Source organism: Phalangium opilio, unplaced genomic scaffold, assembly GCF_054372755.1.
Source record: "Phalangium opilio isolate 3A_F unplaced genomic scaffold, DU_Popi_V2 ptg000052l_1, whole genome shotgun sequence".
Taxonomy (NCBI): Eukaryota; Metazoa; Arthropoda; class Arachnida; order Opiliones; family Phalangiidae; genus Phalangium; species Phalangium opilio.
The window spans coordinates 501,393-519,491 of NW_028324171.1; the positions used below are offsets into that span (position 1 = coordinate 501,393).

General features: G+C 35.5%; 2 protein-coding genes across 2 annotated transcripts; both read right to left on the reverse strand.

Moving 5' to 3' along the window:
• Window positions 1-4,959: 4,959 nt before the first annotated feature.
• On the reverse strand, window positions 4,960-6,147 carry LOC149673367 (sterile alpha motif domain-containing protein 3-like). Its single transcript, XM_089840050.1, has 4 exons — window positions 5,926-6,147; window positions 5,642-5,822; window positions 5,424-5,500; window positions 4,960-5,345 (listed from the first exon to the last, which is right to left on the reverse strand). Exons 1-4 carry the CDS (start codon window positions 6,127-6,129, stop codon window positions 5,079-5,081), a joined length of 729 nt encoding a protein of 242 aa, XP_089696176.1. The 5' UTR covers window positions 6,130-6,147; the 3' UTR covers window positions 4,960-5,078.
• On the reverse strand, window positions 6,143-10,468 carry LOC149673368 (uncharacterized). Its single transcript, XM_089840048.1, has 5 exons — window positions 10,320-10,468; window positions 6,944-7,243; window positions 6,657-6,881; window positions 6,495-6,594; window positions 6,143-6,410 (listed from the first exon to the last, which is right to left on the reverse strand). The coding sequence occupies exons 2-5, from the start codon at window positions 7,201-7,203 to the stop codon at window positions 6,153-6,155; spliced, it is 843 nt and encodes a 280-aa protein (XP_089696174.1). The 5' UTR covers window positions 7,204-7,243; window positions 10,320-10,468; the 3' UTR covers window positions 6,143-6,152.
• Window positions 10,469-18,099: the final 7,631 nt, after the last annotated feature.

Genomic DNA, 18,099 nt, shown 5'->3' on the forward strand with positions numbered 1-18,099 from the left:
AATAATAATAATAATAATAATAATAATAATAATAATAATAATAATAATAATAATAATAATAATAATAATAATAATAATAATAATAATAATAATAATAATAATAATAATAATAATAATAATAATAATAATAATAATAATAATAATAATAATAATAATAATAATAATAATAATAATAATAATAATAATAATAATAATAATAATAATAATAATAATAATAATAATAATAATAATAATAATAATAATAATAATAATAATAATAATAATAATAATAATAATAATAATAATAATAATAATAATAATAATAATAATAATAATTAATAATAATAATAATAATAATAATAATAATTAATAATAATAATAATTAATAATAATAATAATAATAATAATAATAATAATAATAAATGCGCTTGGGCCCTTAGAGAGATGATGTCCTTATGATCCTACTATAAGGCACCTTTCAAATATTTTAAACACCAAGAGGCTGCTTATAAAGATGTTCTTTCTGTTTTATTCCTTTAGGAAGTTTTATATAGGTCTTCAAATGATCGATTTTTAGGACAGATAAACTTTTCTTTGTTTTATATGGGTTCATTACTGATTACTCACATCCCCTTTAGCAGGGCAGTTTAAGATATTTTCATTGTAGAAGATACTGAAAATAAATGAATATTTGTGCGACCGAATTAGACCTGATTCGTAAAAATATTTACGAACAAAATATAGACATAATATATAACATAATTCAAATACAATCTGATTATCAAATTCAATATATACTCATTTTAAATTTTCAATAAACAACACTAAACGACTTTTCTTATTCACCGTTTGAATTTCTTTCCTAACGCTAAAGTATAACGTAACGTGATGGTTTGTCTCTCGAACGCTATGCAGACTGGATTTATAAACCTTTGGACTTTGCTCTCTTAAACGAGTCGGTTTTAGTTTGACCACGGAAGGACGTTTTGAAATCATCGGGTTAAACTGATTTTCTTAATGCCGGTAATTATAATTTATATTTCCCAGCAAAAATATTCCAAGACGTCATTGAAAGGGTTAATTGACGTCATATGTTTAATTTTGTAGGAGTTTTCATTATTTAGTAGACTTTTACTAATCAAAATATGATAAAAAAATATAATTAAAAAATATGATAAAAATTAAGGTAATTTTATTGTGAAATCATGGGAAAATGAGTTTTCCTGATATTAATGAAAAACTTTTTCTTAAAGGAAAATTCCAACTTATCTTTTTCTCTCCGTAAACATATTTTATATACCTTCCAAAACATGAAATCGAGGTAGGTCTAAAAAATTTTGAAATGGCTTAAATTATTTTAATTAATTTAAATAGGCCCGCCATGTACCCCGCCGTTTTGGTTTATGACGTCGAACCCCTGCGTTCCACCATTGGATCTTAATAATAGCCAATTGCAGGCACAATCGCCAAAATGTCGACTGCTTATAGTTAATATAAATATATCGGTAGCTGTAAAAACCAAAAATGTCTTTTAGACGCGGCATTATTCCCTACGAGGATGAACCAGAGTATACCGATGAAGAATTGAGATTAATAGAAGAAAATGCCGCCAATAATCAAGTTCAAGAGTTGGTAATAAACGTTGACATGGTTAAAGATAATTGTTCCTGTTTTCATTGCGTGCCGGAATGGTTAGGCCTTGGTCAAGATGAGCGAGACTCTAATCTCAAAACTTACATAAATAATAAAGAAATTGAAAATGGAGTCATATGTTGCAAGGCAAATTAGAAAGGTACAAACATTCCTCATGGAAGAAGTTCCAATCAATAACCCTGTTTGCATCACACAATTTGAGGATTATGGACCAAATTGTTTGAACCGCGAACTCTCTATCGCACATATTTGCATGCCAGAAGAAGACCAGTCCCAACGAGAGCCTTGTCAAATCAGTATGCTTAAAATTGGGATTTCCTGTTTAGTTTAATTACTCTTGAGCGTTATATATTCCAGAACCTATAGATATGCAGCATATAGAAGTTTTACTCATACGATATATGATGTTTTGGGTAAAAATAATAGAAGAGCACTTCCTCTGTGCGTTCTTCTAAGTATAAGGAAAGAATACCCAGAGGAATCAGCTGACTTATATGTTAGCTATAAACCTCTACCTGAAGTTGTAGCTGCATGGAATGCTTAATTGTGGAAAGGCCACCTTTAACTACCCTTCATTCTAAAAATTCATAATATTTCTAAAATGAAACCAATATTATTAAGAGAAGGCTTTAAAATGAAAAAAACTAGCATACTGTGTGATATTTCAAATGTAATTTTTTTAATTTATGGATCTGATAACATTTTTGTGATAAAATCAGTACAAATTTTCTTGTGATAAGGTAAAGACCAACACTTATGCCAAAAATAAATGTAAAACATCTTGTGATATGATAAATGGGCCTTGTTAATGTTTTGTGATTAAAAAACTTGTGGCTTCCCAACTTGTTTAAATAAGATATTAAAATTCGAGTCTTCTTTTTTTGGCTTCACGCTGAAGTTTGGATTTTTCTGGTCTTGGAATAGGTGCTATTTTTTTGTGTCGTTGGTTTTTTTCTGGTAGGGTTAGTTTGCCATCCTCGTAACTTTTTATTATGTTTTCAAGAAGTGTGAATATAAAGTCATATGACTTTGGTTCTTTGATTGGTCGTGCTTGCCATTCATTAGTAACTTTTGAATAGTAATATTCAAATTCTTCTTTATTTTGAACTTCAGAATCGTTCATTTCATAAAGGCATCCTCGTTTGGTATTAGAATTGTGATCTAAGATAGTGAGGATTATTCTCGCTTCCATTACTTCAAAATCAAAGTCGAGTTGTTTTGGGCAGTATTTATTCATTGAACTGTGATAGTTTTCTAAACATGATGTGTGAGAATAACCATTTGTTTGCCTTAAATCCTTCACTAATAGCGTGTTGTTGATGAGCTTTAAAAGCCCATCATGAGCTGGACAGCCTTTTTTTAGCCATTTTTTTCTTCTTTCAGCATCTTGGGTGTGCGCACTTTTTATAATTTGGGAAATCTCGAAAGTTGTGTACATTTAAAACATGGTAGCCAATTGATTTCCACATATCTTCTAGCTTATCTGGGTCCTTGTCACATTTTTCAGAGCAATACCACAGATGTTTTTTCAAAGACTTAACCCAGGGTGATAATTCTTCACATTCTTTTTTCTTTGAAAATGCAAGAACGCTTTTGCCAAATCCTTTACCCAAATGCCACACATCAAACTGATGATCTATGTTCGAATATTCTTGCCTAATAAAAGCCCTACATTGTATGTGGCGATCTGTTGTTAAACGTGTTACGGGTATGTCCTCATCGTCCATTTTTTTAAGCATTTCTTCAAACCCAGCAATTCCATATTTGTGGATTTAAATTCTGCATCAGTTTTTTGAATTAATTCAAAATGCACGCATTTATCAGTCAATTGATCCATTAAGGTGTAGGTACAATATTTTGCACTGTGACCTGGTGAGTCGCATCTTCCATCCGCTGAGAGATTTACAGTTGGACTTCTCTTTAATTCATTCAAAATTTTATGTTGTTCAATTTTCCATGTTCGCTTTATCTCAGGAACCAATATAATAGTTTTGTTGCAATGAGTAAAAGTCTTGCCGATTGCTTTCAAACCCATAAATTCAAAGAATGAGTGAAAGCGATTAAATGTTCCACCTGAAAGGAGCGTAGCTGCTGCTATCAATATATTCCCTGCTGCCATTCTTCCTAGAAGAGGCTGTGATTTCCAAAGAAATTGATGCCCATTTATGCATGCCGCTTTTACAGTCAGAAGGCTACCTTCCATTTCAGATTTCTTTGCAACTGATATATCAAGTCGACTCGTACAACCTTCGTGATCGCAAACTACACGAGATAAAATTTGATTTAGGTTGCTTTCAAAAACAATAAACTTTTTTTCTCGAACAATCTGTTCCGAGCTTTCACGTTCCTCCATCGAACTATTCGTAGTTAAGGATTCGTCAAACGAAACATTGATACTTCAATATCACTACTTTCATCCAAATTAAAACTATCGTTTTCCTTTGAAATTGGGATTGAGTGGATTAGTGGGTGAGAGAGTGAAGCCTTCACTCTTAAAAAAAACTGTTCAATGTAGGACAAAATCATGTGCAGAGGGGTGACTCTGAGATAGCACAGATTACTGACCAAATCTATACAGTTTTTATCATATCCAACTGCGCGCATAAATTTGACTGTGCAATTTTGAACGGTTTACTGACCATCTATGAACGGTTTACTGACCATCTATGAACGGTTTACTGACCATCTATGAACGGTTTACTGACCGTCTATGAACGGTTTACTGACCATCTATGAACGGTTTACTGACCATCTATGAACGGTTTACTGACCATCTATGAACGGTTTACTGACCATCTATGAACGGTTTACTGACCATCTATGAACGGTTTACTGACCATCTATGAACGGTTTACTGACCATCTATGAACGGTTTACTGACCATCTATGAACGGCTAACTGACCATCTGCGAGCTGGAAAGTGACCAACTTTGAATGGAAAATGTACCGTCTTTGAACGGATAAGCGACCATCTCTCAACTAGAAACTGGTCAAATCTGCACTGAAAACGGACCACCCCTGGACTGGAAACGGACCACCCCTGGACTGGAAACTGACCACCCCTGGACTGGAAACTGACCACCCCTGGACTGGAAACGGACCACCCCTGGGCTGGAAACTGACCACCCCTGGGCTGGAAACTGACCACCCCTGGACTGGAAACGGACCACCCCTGGACTGCAAACGGACCACCTCTGGACTGGAAACGGACCACCTCTGGACTGGAAACGAACCACTTCTGGACTGGAAACAGGTCACATTTGAATTGGAAATTTCAGCTTTGAAACGAAAAAAGTACCATCTTTCTTTCGACAGAAAAGCGAGCTGTTTTCTTCAACTACAAACCTAATTTTATTTGACATAGAAGCTTATGATCTAACTTTAAAAAAGTGTTTTACACAGTATTCGAAACAAATATAAACATAAGTTTAATTTCCTATTTAAATTTAACTTAACTGGTTGACAATATTGGTCACTCCAGAAGAAATCTTTTCATTGCTAATTTTGAAAACCACCTTTTGCAGAAACTCCATGGTTTTTTGTAATCCAACAGGATAATGGAGTTGGAATGCATAGTATCCCGCAAACATGGTTGTTATTCCATCTTCTACTGTTTTAACGTCAAATGATACTCCTTCAATTTCAACCGTCAAAGGAGCCTCTAAATAGTCGTTGTTTGAAAACAATACCACTGGGGTGGATCCTTTAGGTTTCTAAACATTACGTTATACGTTAAAAATTACTGTATTTGTTGTTATACAATAAAAATAAAATCAATGCATGTTACTTACTGTTGAAGTAAAATACAGCTCCAAATTGTCTCCAAATATGCAAGGCAATAAAAGAAGACTCGCATTCAACTGCAAAACTAAAAAATAAGGAAGTTCTAGTTATTTACGTTTTATATATATTTGGAGAGGGTGACAAGTTCTAGGGAGAGGCTTGTTATGACTATTATTACAACGTAATACAATGCCAAAACAAAATTATACTTTCAGTTCTATTTTACCTTTAAATGCCTCTTTTGAAGACACTTCTTCTTTTTCCTTTAGAATACTTAAAAGGCCTTTTGCATTTTTTTTCTTGGAACACAGTTCAATGATTCTAGACACTATTGGTTGTATATGGTGTACTAACACCTTTTCCGCCGATGGCCTAATATTTTGCAAAATGTTTAGCTCTTTTATGAGCTGAAAAATATTAAGCTTTTATTAAAACTGGAACAACAAGCATTTCTACAGTGTTGTTGCTTTCTGCGTAGAAAACAAACAAATTGGTTATAGAAATTTTTACCTTGTTAGTTTTAACCAGAACAGGAAACTTTGAGACTATCTGGTCAACCCTTTGATTGTCGTAAGCCATTTTTTGCCGATGAAATGCAGTTCTCTGCATTTTCTCTTCAATTAGAACTTCATTGGGATGCCCTTTGTCAATTTCTTTGTTGAGTATATCAGTGTGCACTTTTATACTTTCTTCGTCTTCTGCCATTCCAGCCATAAGCTATGTTTTATAGTAAAGTATTAAGCATGCGCACATAGTGCGAAAATAAAAATAATGGCATTATTGCGCACCCCTGGGCATATTCTTTTTGTCCTTTCATCTTTTATCTTCTTGCTCTGTGTATCTTCTTTTTCAGTGACTTCCTTATCATCAGAGCCTTCCAGCATCCCTTTCCTTTTTCTGCTGTGAATAGCTTTCATTGCCTTGACGCATTCTAAATCAGATCTATTACATCGTTCATGGCGAAATTTAGTGTGTAAAGCTTCAGCCCATGTATCCTACAAAACATATTGGTTTCAGTCGGAGTTAGTATATTTCATGTACTGATTACTCTGGTAGATTAAATATTGGTGTGCACTTACATAAGGGTTTCCATTCAGATTATTTAATTTGTCTCTAAGGAAAGGATATCTTCGCACCAACGCACTGGCCACTCTGTTTCGTTCGTCTTTGGAAGGGTAACTATGAATAGGAAAAATATATTAATTGTGGGCTTGTTCCATGACGACTTTAACTAATCTTACTAGTTATTATATTTGGTCACATCTTCATAAAGAATACTGACAATTCTCGGTCTGTATTTTCTACCAAAGACCCTAGCATCTTTTTCATTTATCAGTTTTACTATTTCTGATGGAAGGTGTGGTATGATGTAGGGATCCGGTATTCTTTGCACAACATTGCTGCAGGCTGGTATGGGAATATCTGTCTCATCAATCATAGCGGAGTTAGGAAGTTCGCCGATATTTCTATCGTACAGTGAATTATTATTATAATATTAATTGTTTAACACAAAATGATAAAAACATACTCGGTGAGGATTTTATTGTCATATGATAGCGTTTCTTCCTTAGCTGGTAGTACCAGAATTTTTGATCTATCCTCTGGTAGGCCATCCTTGAAGTCAAAGTCAACCCAGTCGTCCCAGGATGAGTCAAACACTTGGACAGTTCCAATTTTTGTTGAGAAAATATTTTCAATTTCTTCACAAAACTCAGTTTTGCCAGAGCTGGCCAAAACCTTAACACATTTCTTCTTTTGCTCGCAACTAACGTGATAGCTTCTCTCCATATTAAATACTATATATTCGTTCAGAAGAAATTATAGTTCTCTAAGAAAATAGGAAAATGTTTTACAAGTTCTCAAATTTTAACAATTTCTCAAATTTTAAGCAATTCAAATAAAAATAAAAATATTAACATTCTCAATGCATTTTTTGCATTATATGAAAATTTTAGGGCATAAATTAACTGATGAAAACGTCCGCCGACTGATTTTTACTTCAAGCATTAACATTGCAAATTCGGTGACTAAATATGATAACATTCTGAGAGTCTAGTTTATAGGTTTCCAAAGTCCTATTATCTATTTCTTTCCCCGGCTCCATAATCATCCATTCATTTAACTCTTCGACAACGTAACAATTATTATGTTTTAAATAATTTTTGCAAGTTATAATGCGGCCACACACGTGCCATTTTCCAAGCACTTCTATTAAGAAATATATTTTTATGAAAATTGGCAAATCAACTTCGTTCATTGTTACTGGAAGAAGAAAGTTTTTTGTACATCACACCTTTTACTCGAATAGAAGAAGCAATTTGGGTAACATTAGGTTCTATGACAGAGACATTAAAAAATGCATGTACTTCTTTTCGGAGATTTAAAGGTAAAGAGCTAAACTTAAGGGTGAGCGTTTTCACAAAGTCATCGTTCTCTAATCCAGACGGGCCACTTCTTTCGTAACACTGAAGTAATTGATGTCTTTTTGCAAGTGTTACGCAAATGTTTACGAAATTGCGAGAATTAGCGGCTATTTGTTTGAAGTATTGATGCTTTCCTTCAAAGCGCATACACCACAAGCGTACTAAAGGTCCATATTCCAACATTAATCTTGCGTAATGCGCGAGAAAATATATTTTCGGTATAAACCGTCCATTTGGGATCTCTTTCATAATACAATTAAAATCATTTACAAGTTCATACAAGTAAGGCATCCATGTGGGATCAATTACTGGTGATATTATAATTTCACCTATTTCAATAAGCGTTAGAAGCAATTTCCAATATTCATCATCATTAGGAGTAACGGAGCCAAACATTAAGGGAAAGAAGTATAAAAGGCACTTCATTTGTACCAACTAGACGCCCAGTACCTCTAAGGACCTCTTTAGAGATAGGTACACTTTTATCCTTCACCATCAGTTCTCCATAGGAGAAATTTTCAATAATGTCATTTATGTTTTTCAAAGATATAAAATTCTCATCTATCAGGTGATTTACAATAAGTTTTAGAACTAACGGCACAACACCCTCGTAATAATCGTGCATTATGTCGGGGGGGAGTGACTGCGTTACTTCGAAATGAGGTAGAACCGAAAAAGGACACATTCCTTTCACTCCGTACACCATTTGATTGTCTGGATTTTCCAGAACTGCTTTTAAATGATAGCGATGTACTTCTGGACTTCTAATTAACATGTTATTTTCACAAAACTTCAGCGAAATATGCTCTTTTCTAGTCATACAAAACCGACAAAATCTACCACTAGAAAAACATTGCTGATATCCACCCAACCCATTGCTGGAAAGATTATCTGCCGATATTGTAGCCAATGCTCCTTTGACATTAATATTGTTACGTACTAAGATTCCATCTGTCTGAAGTACTTCAAGGTCATCCAGAAGAGGTTTCAGTACTTTTTCATATCCGTATTGTTTAAGATCAGGATACCTTACAACCATGGCCAAGTTAATGCTACTTAATTTACTCCTAAAAACCGGGCTAATATTTCCAATCACGAAATATACTAAGGTCACTTTATGTTTACCCCTCTTAGACCCAAGGGGATTGTTCAATTCAACCTCATCTAAATAAAAATGCAAACGTAACGCCGAATTATCTTTGCTAAAAATGGGATGGTTCTTACATATTGAACCATCATCATAATCTCGTAAGTATTTGTTGTAACTCTTCGCTTTTGTTACTTCACTCCAAATATCATCATGAGCCAACATATTTTGCAATATTTTTAAAACTGGAACATAACTGAACTTTTGTTTAACAATTTTGCAATTTACCCTTTTAACACCGAGAATATAATCTATGGGCTCAATGAGGTTGAAATTATCTACACAGTATTTATGCAGGTTATGCTCTGAATTTATGTGACTTATAACTGACTGAGACAAATTTCTAGCTTCTGACATACGCTCAAGCTCCGACAAATTGTGTTGACTTAGATTAAAGCAACTGTCGATACAATTTTCAAGGATGTCTTTAAAACTCAGCGAAATGTCGTTTGTAACACTAATTGGTAGCTTGTGTTTTTCGCGAATTTTAAGCACAAAAAGAGCAGAGCTTCTTTGAAGTTGACTGATACTGTTATTTTCACGAATTTGTTCATCGTGATTGTCTTGGTTAATTTTATCAATTTCATCATAATCATTAAAGTTTTGAGCTTGAAATAAACCATCTACGTTAGCTACAATTGGTTCGCCTTTCTTAAAGTGATTTCTATAAACGTGAGTCTTAAGGGATTCGAACTTTAAAAACAACTTTTTGCAACCATGGAATGCACATAAAAATTTTCGATTAGGCTCATGAGAATGGCGAATTCTTAGGTGCTTTATCCATAAATGGGCCGTTTGTCGGTTCACTCCACAGATGGGACATGAATATGACATTGTCCTTTTCAGTTTGGCCACGACCTTGCAAATCAAAACCAAAAAACAATACTGAGCAACATCTAAATCAGTTGCTTTATTTAGTAAGAGCTTGTATATAAGGGAATGACGTTGCTATAGGGTCTTTGCCCGTGACGTCAAGTTACCTTCCCCCTTTCCTCTCCCCTTGCCGGCTGCCCGCTCTGGCCACGTTAGGACGCCATGTTGACATCCCCTGAAAACCGGTTTTCGCCCCTTACTTCATCTCCCTTTTTACTCTCGCGGAAACACCCTATTCATAGCAGTGAAACTACTCTTATTGTAAATGACTTTCAAGATACTTAAACTAAGTTAATAAAAATTATCATTCTCCCATAAGTCATGTTTTTATATCCATTAGGATTAAGGCCTAATAAACGTCCCTGCAATATAATACCCATAGCGCTAAAGCTATGAAACCTTGGCGTCATTTCCTATTCTTAATGTTAATTTTTGTACAGAATTTAGAAATCATCACTTACCATAAGCTTGTTCACGGTGTTCTTAATCGTTCCTCAAGGTTTAGCAGTCTCGGAAAACATGAGAATTTGCCAAAAACCTGCTTCAGGCTGTTTAGGATATTTAAGCCTAACGGTGTCGAACGTTAAGAATTCGTCTAAAATATAAACGTAGTTTTACTCTTTGTTTAGAATCAACTTTGATTTTAGATTAAAAATAGAAACTAATTGCTTACCTATTGTCCCTTTGTCTTGAAGCGTTGATAAAAATAATTTCACCTCGCCGTACAGAAACTGAATAACCGATTACCGATAACTTAACCAAGCTTTGAAATAATTTTCTGCCTCCGAAAGCTTCGGACCGAACCCTAGATCCTAGCCTAAACTTGTGATAATGCGAGGAGGGGAGGGGTATCGAACGGCCAAAAGAGGTTAACGTAAAAACCCCTTCGCAACTCTCCCTTTTTCGTACACAATAACACTTGGGACTAGGGAGTCTCGCTTTCTACCTGCAGCATGATTCACCTGTAACATTCCTTTCTATAAACTCCCTCCCCCCGGCAATATGGAAAGGCCTAGAGGCTCAACTCTTTCTTTTTAGGGGGCAGAAAAGTAAACATGAACTTTAGCACGTAGTCCAAACTCCAAATACCAAGAAGCGAAGTATGCGTGTGTCACGTGGTCCCTTGTCGACTCAGAGTTGCCAGATGGGCGGTTTACCGCCCAAATTGGGCTTCTTTTCGATCTATGTAGCGGGAAAAAATGGTTGGGGTTGGGCGGAAGGCGGTTTTTTTGGGCTGGTTAGGTTTCTGCCGGTCTCGGCCGGCGGTAAGCGCAATTAGGCCGCATTTTTAGCATTGGAAGGTTAACAAAGTTAATTTAAGATTCTACTCGTTGAAAAGTCGAAAATCAAATAAAAAATTAACAAATTTTTAAGCTAAGATATTTTTGTTAAATAAAAACGAAGTTAATAGTAGTCTCTAGACAGTGTATCAGGGAAAGTACTGTAACTAAACAAGTTTATGATATTACCATCTATTAAATATGTTTATATTGTAAGTTAATAACCTGGCTTATTGTTAAAAAGACTTTCTGTATTGGGCAAAAATTTGGCGCTTTTTTGCAAAAACAAAATTTTTGTTTGGGCGGTAATTTGGGCTGATTTCCGCTTGGGTTGGGCGATATCTTCAAAACTGATCTGGCAAGTGGCAACTCTGCTTGTCGTCCATATACTTTGAAGAGTACACGTGGGTCACGTAGTCCATTTCGGGGAAAATAATCGTTAAAGGGAGAATGAACCATTCAAAGGAGGAGTGAAATATATTACAAACTCTCGGCTGATAGAATCTGTTGTAATCACAATTACATTGATGCAACAAGGTCGAGGTTAAAACATCATGACCGGATAGGTTAAATTATCATGACCGGATAGGTTAAATTATCATGACCAGATAGGTTAAATCATCATGACCAGATAGGTTAAATCATCATGACCAGATAGGTTAAATAATCATGACCAGATAGTATATTAAACTATGGTGAAATATATTAAATCGTGATAAAATATATTAAATCAAGGCTATATGAAATAAATTAATTCAAGGCTATATAAAATAAATCATGGTTATATAAAATAAATCATGAATATATAATATATAGCATGAGTTTGATAGCTTTAAATCATATCCAGGTCGCGATTAGATAGAGTAAATCATACCCAAGTTACGTTTAGATAGATTAAATCATATTTAAATATATTAAATCAGTTTTAGATAGTTAAATCAAGTTTAAATAGAGAGTTAAATCAAGTTTAAATAGATAGCTAAATCAAGTTTAAATAGATAGTTAAATCAAGTTTAAATACATTAAATGAAGTTTAAATAGATTAAATGAAGTTTAAATAGATTAAATGAAGTTTAAATAGATTAAATGAAGTTTAAATAGATTAAATGAAGTTTAAATAGATTAAATGAAGTTTAAATAGATTAAATGAAGTTTAAATAGATTAAATGAAGTTTAAATAGATTAAATGAAGTTTAAATAGACTAAATGAAGTTTAAATAGACTAAATGAAGTTTAAATAGATTAAATGAAGTTTAAATAGATTAAATGAAGTTTAAATAGATTAAATGAAGTTTCAACATATCAAATGAAGTTTAAATAGATTAAATGAAGTTTAAATAGAATAAATCTGTGCAGTTTTGGTAAAGAGCGTCCAACACTGGCTGATTATTTAAGAATCTGTGCAGTTTTGGTAAAAAGCGTCCAATACTGGCTGCTTATTTAAGGATCAGTGCAGTTTTGGTAAAGAGCGTCCAACATTGGCTGCTTATTTAAGGATCTGTGCAGTTTTGGTAAAAAGCGTCCATCATTGGCAGCTTATTTAAGGATCTGTGCAGTTTTGGTAAAAAGCGTCCAACATTGGCAGCTTATTTAAGGATCTGTGCAGTTTTGGTCTAAAGTGTGCAACGTTGGCTGCTCATTTTAAGATCTGTGCAGATTTGGTCGAAGTAGTGCAAAGTTGGAAGACCTCTGGTCGATTTTTTCTAAGAGTGTTCTTTGGAGTTACAGTGGTCAATGTTGCTAAACGATTTAAAGTGTGACGTGTGTCTTTCGGATATGAATGTTCTTGAATGATACATGAAACGCATGACCTCTGTAATTTCTCCATTTCAAGATGTATGTCACGTTCTGTACATGTTTCTGTACCCTTATCGCACGTCATCGTGATCCCAGGTTCAGTTTGAGTGTTCATGTCAAAACTGTTTACATTAGCCTGTTGGTGGCTTTGAGCTATTTCACGTTCACCAGTGAAATGAATATCTGGTCTTACGACTTCTTCAGTGGTCCTACTAACATTAGAAATTGATATGTTGATATCGCTACCAAAGAGTGTTGGTATAGATCCATGTTTAAGCATCTTCTTCCTCTTTCCACATATCATAACTTTCAATGGCGGCTCAACTTCAAAACATTCCTGAGTGAAATGCATCTCACATACCCTGTATTTGGTAATTTCCATGGACTTTTCGTTGCTAAGCCTTGGCTCTTTGGCTGACATGATGTTCTCAATAGCATTTTTTACAGGAATTTTGGCGTTGCTGATCCATTTTATTGTTAATGAAGGAAACCGGATATAATTTGGGACTTGAAAAAAGCTAAGATTAGTGTTGTGAGAGTAGTTTTCGCAACCTTCAATTATACACCGAGGCATGATTTCAGTGGTCGAACGAGGAACGATACGATAGTACTCAGAAGAATCAAAACAAAAGTATAAGCAGTCGACATTTTGGCGATTGTGCCTGCAATTGGCTATTATTAAGATCCAATGGTGGAACCCGGGGGTTCGACGTCATAAACCAAAACAGCGGGGTACATGTCGGGCTCATTTAAATTAATTTAAATAATTTAAGGGACTTCAAAATTTTTTAGACCTCGATTTCATGTTTTGAAAGGTATATAAAATATGTTTACGAAGAGAAAAAGACAAGTTGGAATTTCCCTTTAAAACTAAATCGTCTAGAAAAACTATATTTGGATTATAACGAAAAACTTAGTTCATTATTTAGCCATTATCTTCTGAAAGAACTGACTACGGAATGTCAATAGTTTAAGCGAAATAGAAATAGCTCTGAGAATCTTTCTTTTAATAATGGTTACAAACTGCAAAGGTGAGAGGTCATTTCCTAAATTAAAGTTGATAAAGAACGAGCTCAGAAATTGCATGTTGCAAACAAGATTAAGCAGTTTATCTCTAATGAGTATAGAATCAAACATCCCGCATATTATTGAATTTAGTGTTGTAATTTTAGCTTGTGCTGATAAAGAAGGTTAGAGAGAACATGTTTTAAGCTAGTCGCGAAAGTATTAAAACATGTTAACGTTTTTTTACCAGAATTTTTCTTGTTAATACGTTATGCTATCTCGAGTTTAAATTTTATGTTACTGAAATAATTAGCCCTGGACCCCATGACGTCTTAAGACGGCCCGCATCACCTCTTCGTGGTCAAAGTTATTCATTGCACCTCTAATAGAATGACCAGGGAGAATAGAGGGTGTTATTGATACCCGATGACCTTCAGCTCAAAAAATGGATCCATTAGCCAGCGCTTGGTCTTGCCTGAGCACATCGTCATAACTAGTACACAGGACAAGTCGCTTGAAGGAATAAATCAAATTCTTTGATCTGCAGGTTTCATGTTTCATCTGAGCGTTACTTATGTGCAATGGAGTCTTCTTCTGGCCGTTATGTATTCATCATTATATCACATTTTCTCTGAATTGATAGTGAATTGTTATATGATGGGAATAACGTTTGAAAGAAACAGGTCCATTGCCTTGGACGGTTTGCCAAATATTCTTCAGTCGCTTCTTGAAGATCTTGCTTATCAAAAAATTTCCCTTAAGCTTGAAGTCATAATCCTCACATTCTTGCGCACTCCTGGACTTAGTTAACTAATGGAATTTTGCTAATGGTTGACTCCAATTGTATTTTAGAAGAAAAAGTTATCTGGGAAAGGTTTTTTCACTCATGGTCTTTTCATCATGGTCCTTTAGGTATATCTTGTTGAAAGTTGTTCTTAAATCGGAAACCATTTTTTTCCAAGTTAACCTTTGTCCTCCAGTTTTTCTTCATCGGTATGGTCAGTTTCCCTCGATTGACCTTCTACACTTCTTACATATTTTTTATGTAGCCATTGATACATCCTTTGTCAGACATGATGTCGGCTGCAAAGACGTTATGAGCATCTTCTAAAGTACTGATTTTATCAAAAACAGTGTCTTGAAAATATGTCACTGCTTTAAGTAGTGACTCTGATCTTGACGTTTCAGATTTCTATATAGTGTGGGATCTTTTTTTGCGTGTTATTTGTCACAAATTAAGCGCAGAAAACCCGTGAAACTGTCTGTATTTTTAATTCTAGTCGTTATAGATGCTCTGATATGGTCTTTATCATCTGCGAATGTACTTGAGGCATCTGCGGATAAATGTTCGGAAGATATATTGGCCTTCAGTGTAAATCGTCTGTAGCATGACACGTGATATTTTACTTTGCTATCACAGGGCTGATACCAAGAAGTTATATCTAGTATCTCAGAGAGAAGGTATAAATTCGCCAGATTTCCAGCTTTATCTCCAGTCCAAACGTAGGTCCGGAGTCAATCCCCGTCTCTAAATTACAACCAGCATCTCATTGGTTCCTGAAAACTCACGTCAGCGCGACGACGCGAGTGACGAAAATTACAGTCATATTTACCGACTGAGGAGAGGCGCAATAGCCCGGCGCCTCCTTTTACTATAACAATATGTTCAGTACCCCTTTAAATTTAGTGTACGTTCAATATCCCTTTAAACTTTAAAATAGATATTTTTGGATAGGCTAACAAAAGGTCTTGGTTACGAATAAAATGCATGTATAAATTACAATGGCTGGTTTTCCCAATGCGCTGGTTCCCTTCGACAATCTTTGAAACACGTGCAAAATAAAGCCGAGGGTTCAACATCCTTAAAACTTCCCAAGGGTTGAAAGCCCAATATCAAGAAAACTTTCCATGGGCTCTACCCAAAAAGGTGAACGATTCGTCCCTACCCTCTTCGGCAAAGAGGTGAACGAGGACCAGCTCCTTGGTGACAAACAAAGGAGAGAAGTGTGTGTATAAGTGCGTACGAGAATTATAGCAGAAGAGAGTCGACTCTTGGAGCACGCGACCATGCCAAAACTCTGGGCCTAATTTTTAAAAAGCGGGTACCCTTACGGTCAAGCCGATGAAGAAGCGGACTGTGAAAACGTGCGCGAATACGGGACTGTGAAAACGTGCGCGAATACGGGACTGTGAAAACGTGCGCGAATACGGGACTGTGAAAACGTGCGCGAATACGGGACTGTGAAAACGTGCGCGAATACGGGACTGTGAAAACGTGCGCGAATACGGGACTGTGAAAACGTGCGCGAATACGTGCTAATGGAAGTGATCGAGTGCCGTCGTTACGACATCGAAAACCAACGGACTCCACAAATACGGTACCGTACTTAATTAAATTAATTAATGGGAACCAGCCAACCCACAGTAATATGACTCTTATGTTTAGTTAGCGAAGTTGTTAATTTGTGTTTATGTTTAGGTTTAATAAGTATTTCATTTGTGTTTATGTTTAGCTATAGCCAAGTAATGATTTTTATGTTAAGTTAGTTAATTTCTTTTAAGTGTTGAATTAAAATTGATTATTGCCAGTTCCATGACTTTTGTGTATCTTAAATGCTGACACTTTTCCTACCGTAAATATCCCCTAGACAATTGATTAACAGAATTGAAGAACCAATCCATTCCCCTTATATTACTTATTACTTGTATTTAAAGTTTGTCAAAAAGAGTGTCACATTTTGGGGGTCCTGGTCCGGGACTTAAATGAATCGAACTGGCAAAATAAATATCTATATCCCCTTAAAATTAAACTCCCCGTAATGTCCATTAGTGGCAAATATTTTTTTTAAAAAGTTTCGAAACGTAAAAGTTAATGTCCAGAAGGACTTAAGTAATAGAAATTTAAGTAAGGTTAACTCTTAATCAATTAATCGTTTGTAATCGTGTGCGTTTCGGTTGGTGCCGGTCACGTTATATTTACGAAAACCCCAATGATAAGATTAACCTCAGTTTCTCGCCTTGGTCACTTTAATTGATCCATTTGTTTTTGTTTTTTGTTGAAAACCTAATTTTATTTATTTTTCTTGAAATACCAATTTGTTTTTCTTTGACCCATAATTCCCGTAAAATTTATGAATACCGAGTTCTGCAAATCTTGTAACCCTCAACTTGGTAGATTGTATTGTTGCGAAAACTTTTATTCTCTAAACAAGGCTTTACAAACTAGTGCTAGGTTAAGTAGGCAGGTAAATCGTACTGAAAGGCTAGAAAATCCTATAGCAAAGATGCCTTTAGATAACAATGCACAAAATGGAGGTCAAGGAGGGGCGAATGACGCTGCTACTATTCGCGCTCTTCAAGCGCAGGTGTCTCAATTGACCCAGCAGCTAAACCAGTTTATCGCCGCAGGCCTTAATCAGCCACAAAACCCCCCTCAACAGCCTCATGGATTGCCAAATAGTTGGGTACCCACAGTATCGCCCCCTACCTTTTCAGGTAGCTTAACCGATTGTAATACAAAGGAATTTCTCCAAAAAGCGCGCCAGGTACGCTTATCACGTGATTGCCCCGAGAATGTGTTTTTGAAACATTGGCTACCTACAATGCTAACAGGTAGCGCTTTTGAATGGTTTGTTACGCAACCCGCTTTTGCGACTTTCGATGATTTTTCAGCCGCGCTAACCGGGGAATTTCAACCTAGCGTTAGTGATGACGTAATTCTAGAACGCATAGATAATAGAACGCAAGGCGCTAGTGAGAAGACAGCTAATTACGTTGAGGCTATTCAGGGATTAATGCGTAAATTGATAGAACCGCTTCCCCTCTCAGCTCAAATCCGAATTATTCGGAGAAATTTATGTCAGGACCTCCGAAAGGCTCTCGCAACCTCAAAATTTACTTCGGTACGAGAGTTAGTGTCCGCGGCCACGCTGGTTGAACAAGCATCTAACCCGCACCGCGGAAATGAACGTCCTTCCGTCCCCGAAAGTACGCGTAGTAAGCCGCCCGCTAATTCCGACACTGGCCTCGGCATCATATGCCTTTATTGTGGAGAGCCAGGGCACTACCAAAGCCATTGTAGGGCTAGAACAAACCCCCCTCCCCGTCAAAGTACTTTCCATAGAAGTAATGGTAACAGCAATGGCTACCGTAACGGTAA

Bases quoted from the DNA above. Each gene is read 5' to 3' on its own strand.
- LOC149673367 (XM_089840050.1), bottom strand. From the start codon at position 6,129: ATGGCTGGAATGGCAGAAGACGAAGAAAGTATAAAAGTGCACACTGAT. The intron at 5,823-5,925 runs GTAAAAATTTCT...AATATTTTTCAG, and splicing joins TTCTGGTTAAAACTAACAAG to CTCATAAAAGAGCTAAACAT. The intron at 5,501-5,641 runs GTAAAATAGAAC...CTTATTTTTTAG, and splicing joins TTCAAAAGAGGCATTTAAAG to TTTTGCAGTTGAATGCGAGT.
- LOC149673368 (XM_089840048.1), bottom strand. From the start codon at position 7,203: ATGGAGAGAAGCTATCACGTTAGTTGCGAGCAAAAGAAGAAATGTGTT. The intron at 6,595-6,656 runs GTAAGATTAGTT...TCCTATTCATAG, and splicing joins GTGACCAAATATAATAACTA to TTACCCTTCCAAAGACGAAC. The intron at 6,411-6,494 runs GTAAGTGCACAC...TATGTTTTGTAG, and splicing joins ATCTGAATGGAAACCCTTAT to GATACATGGGCTGAAGCTTT.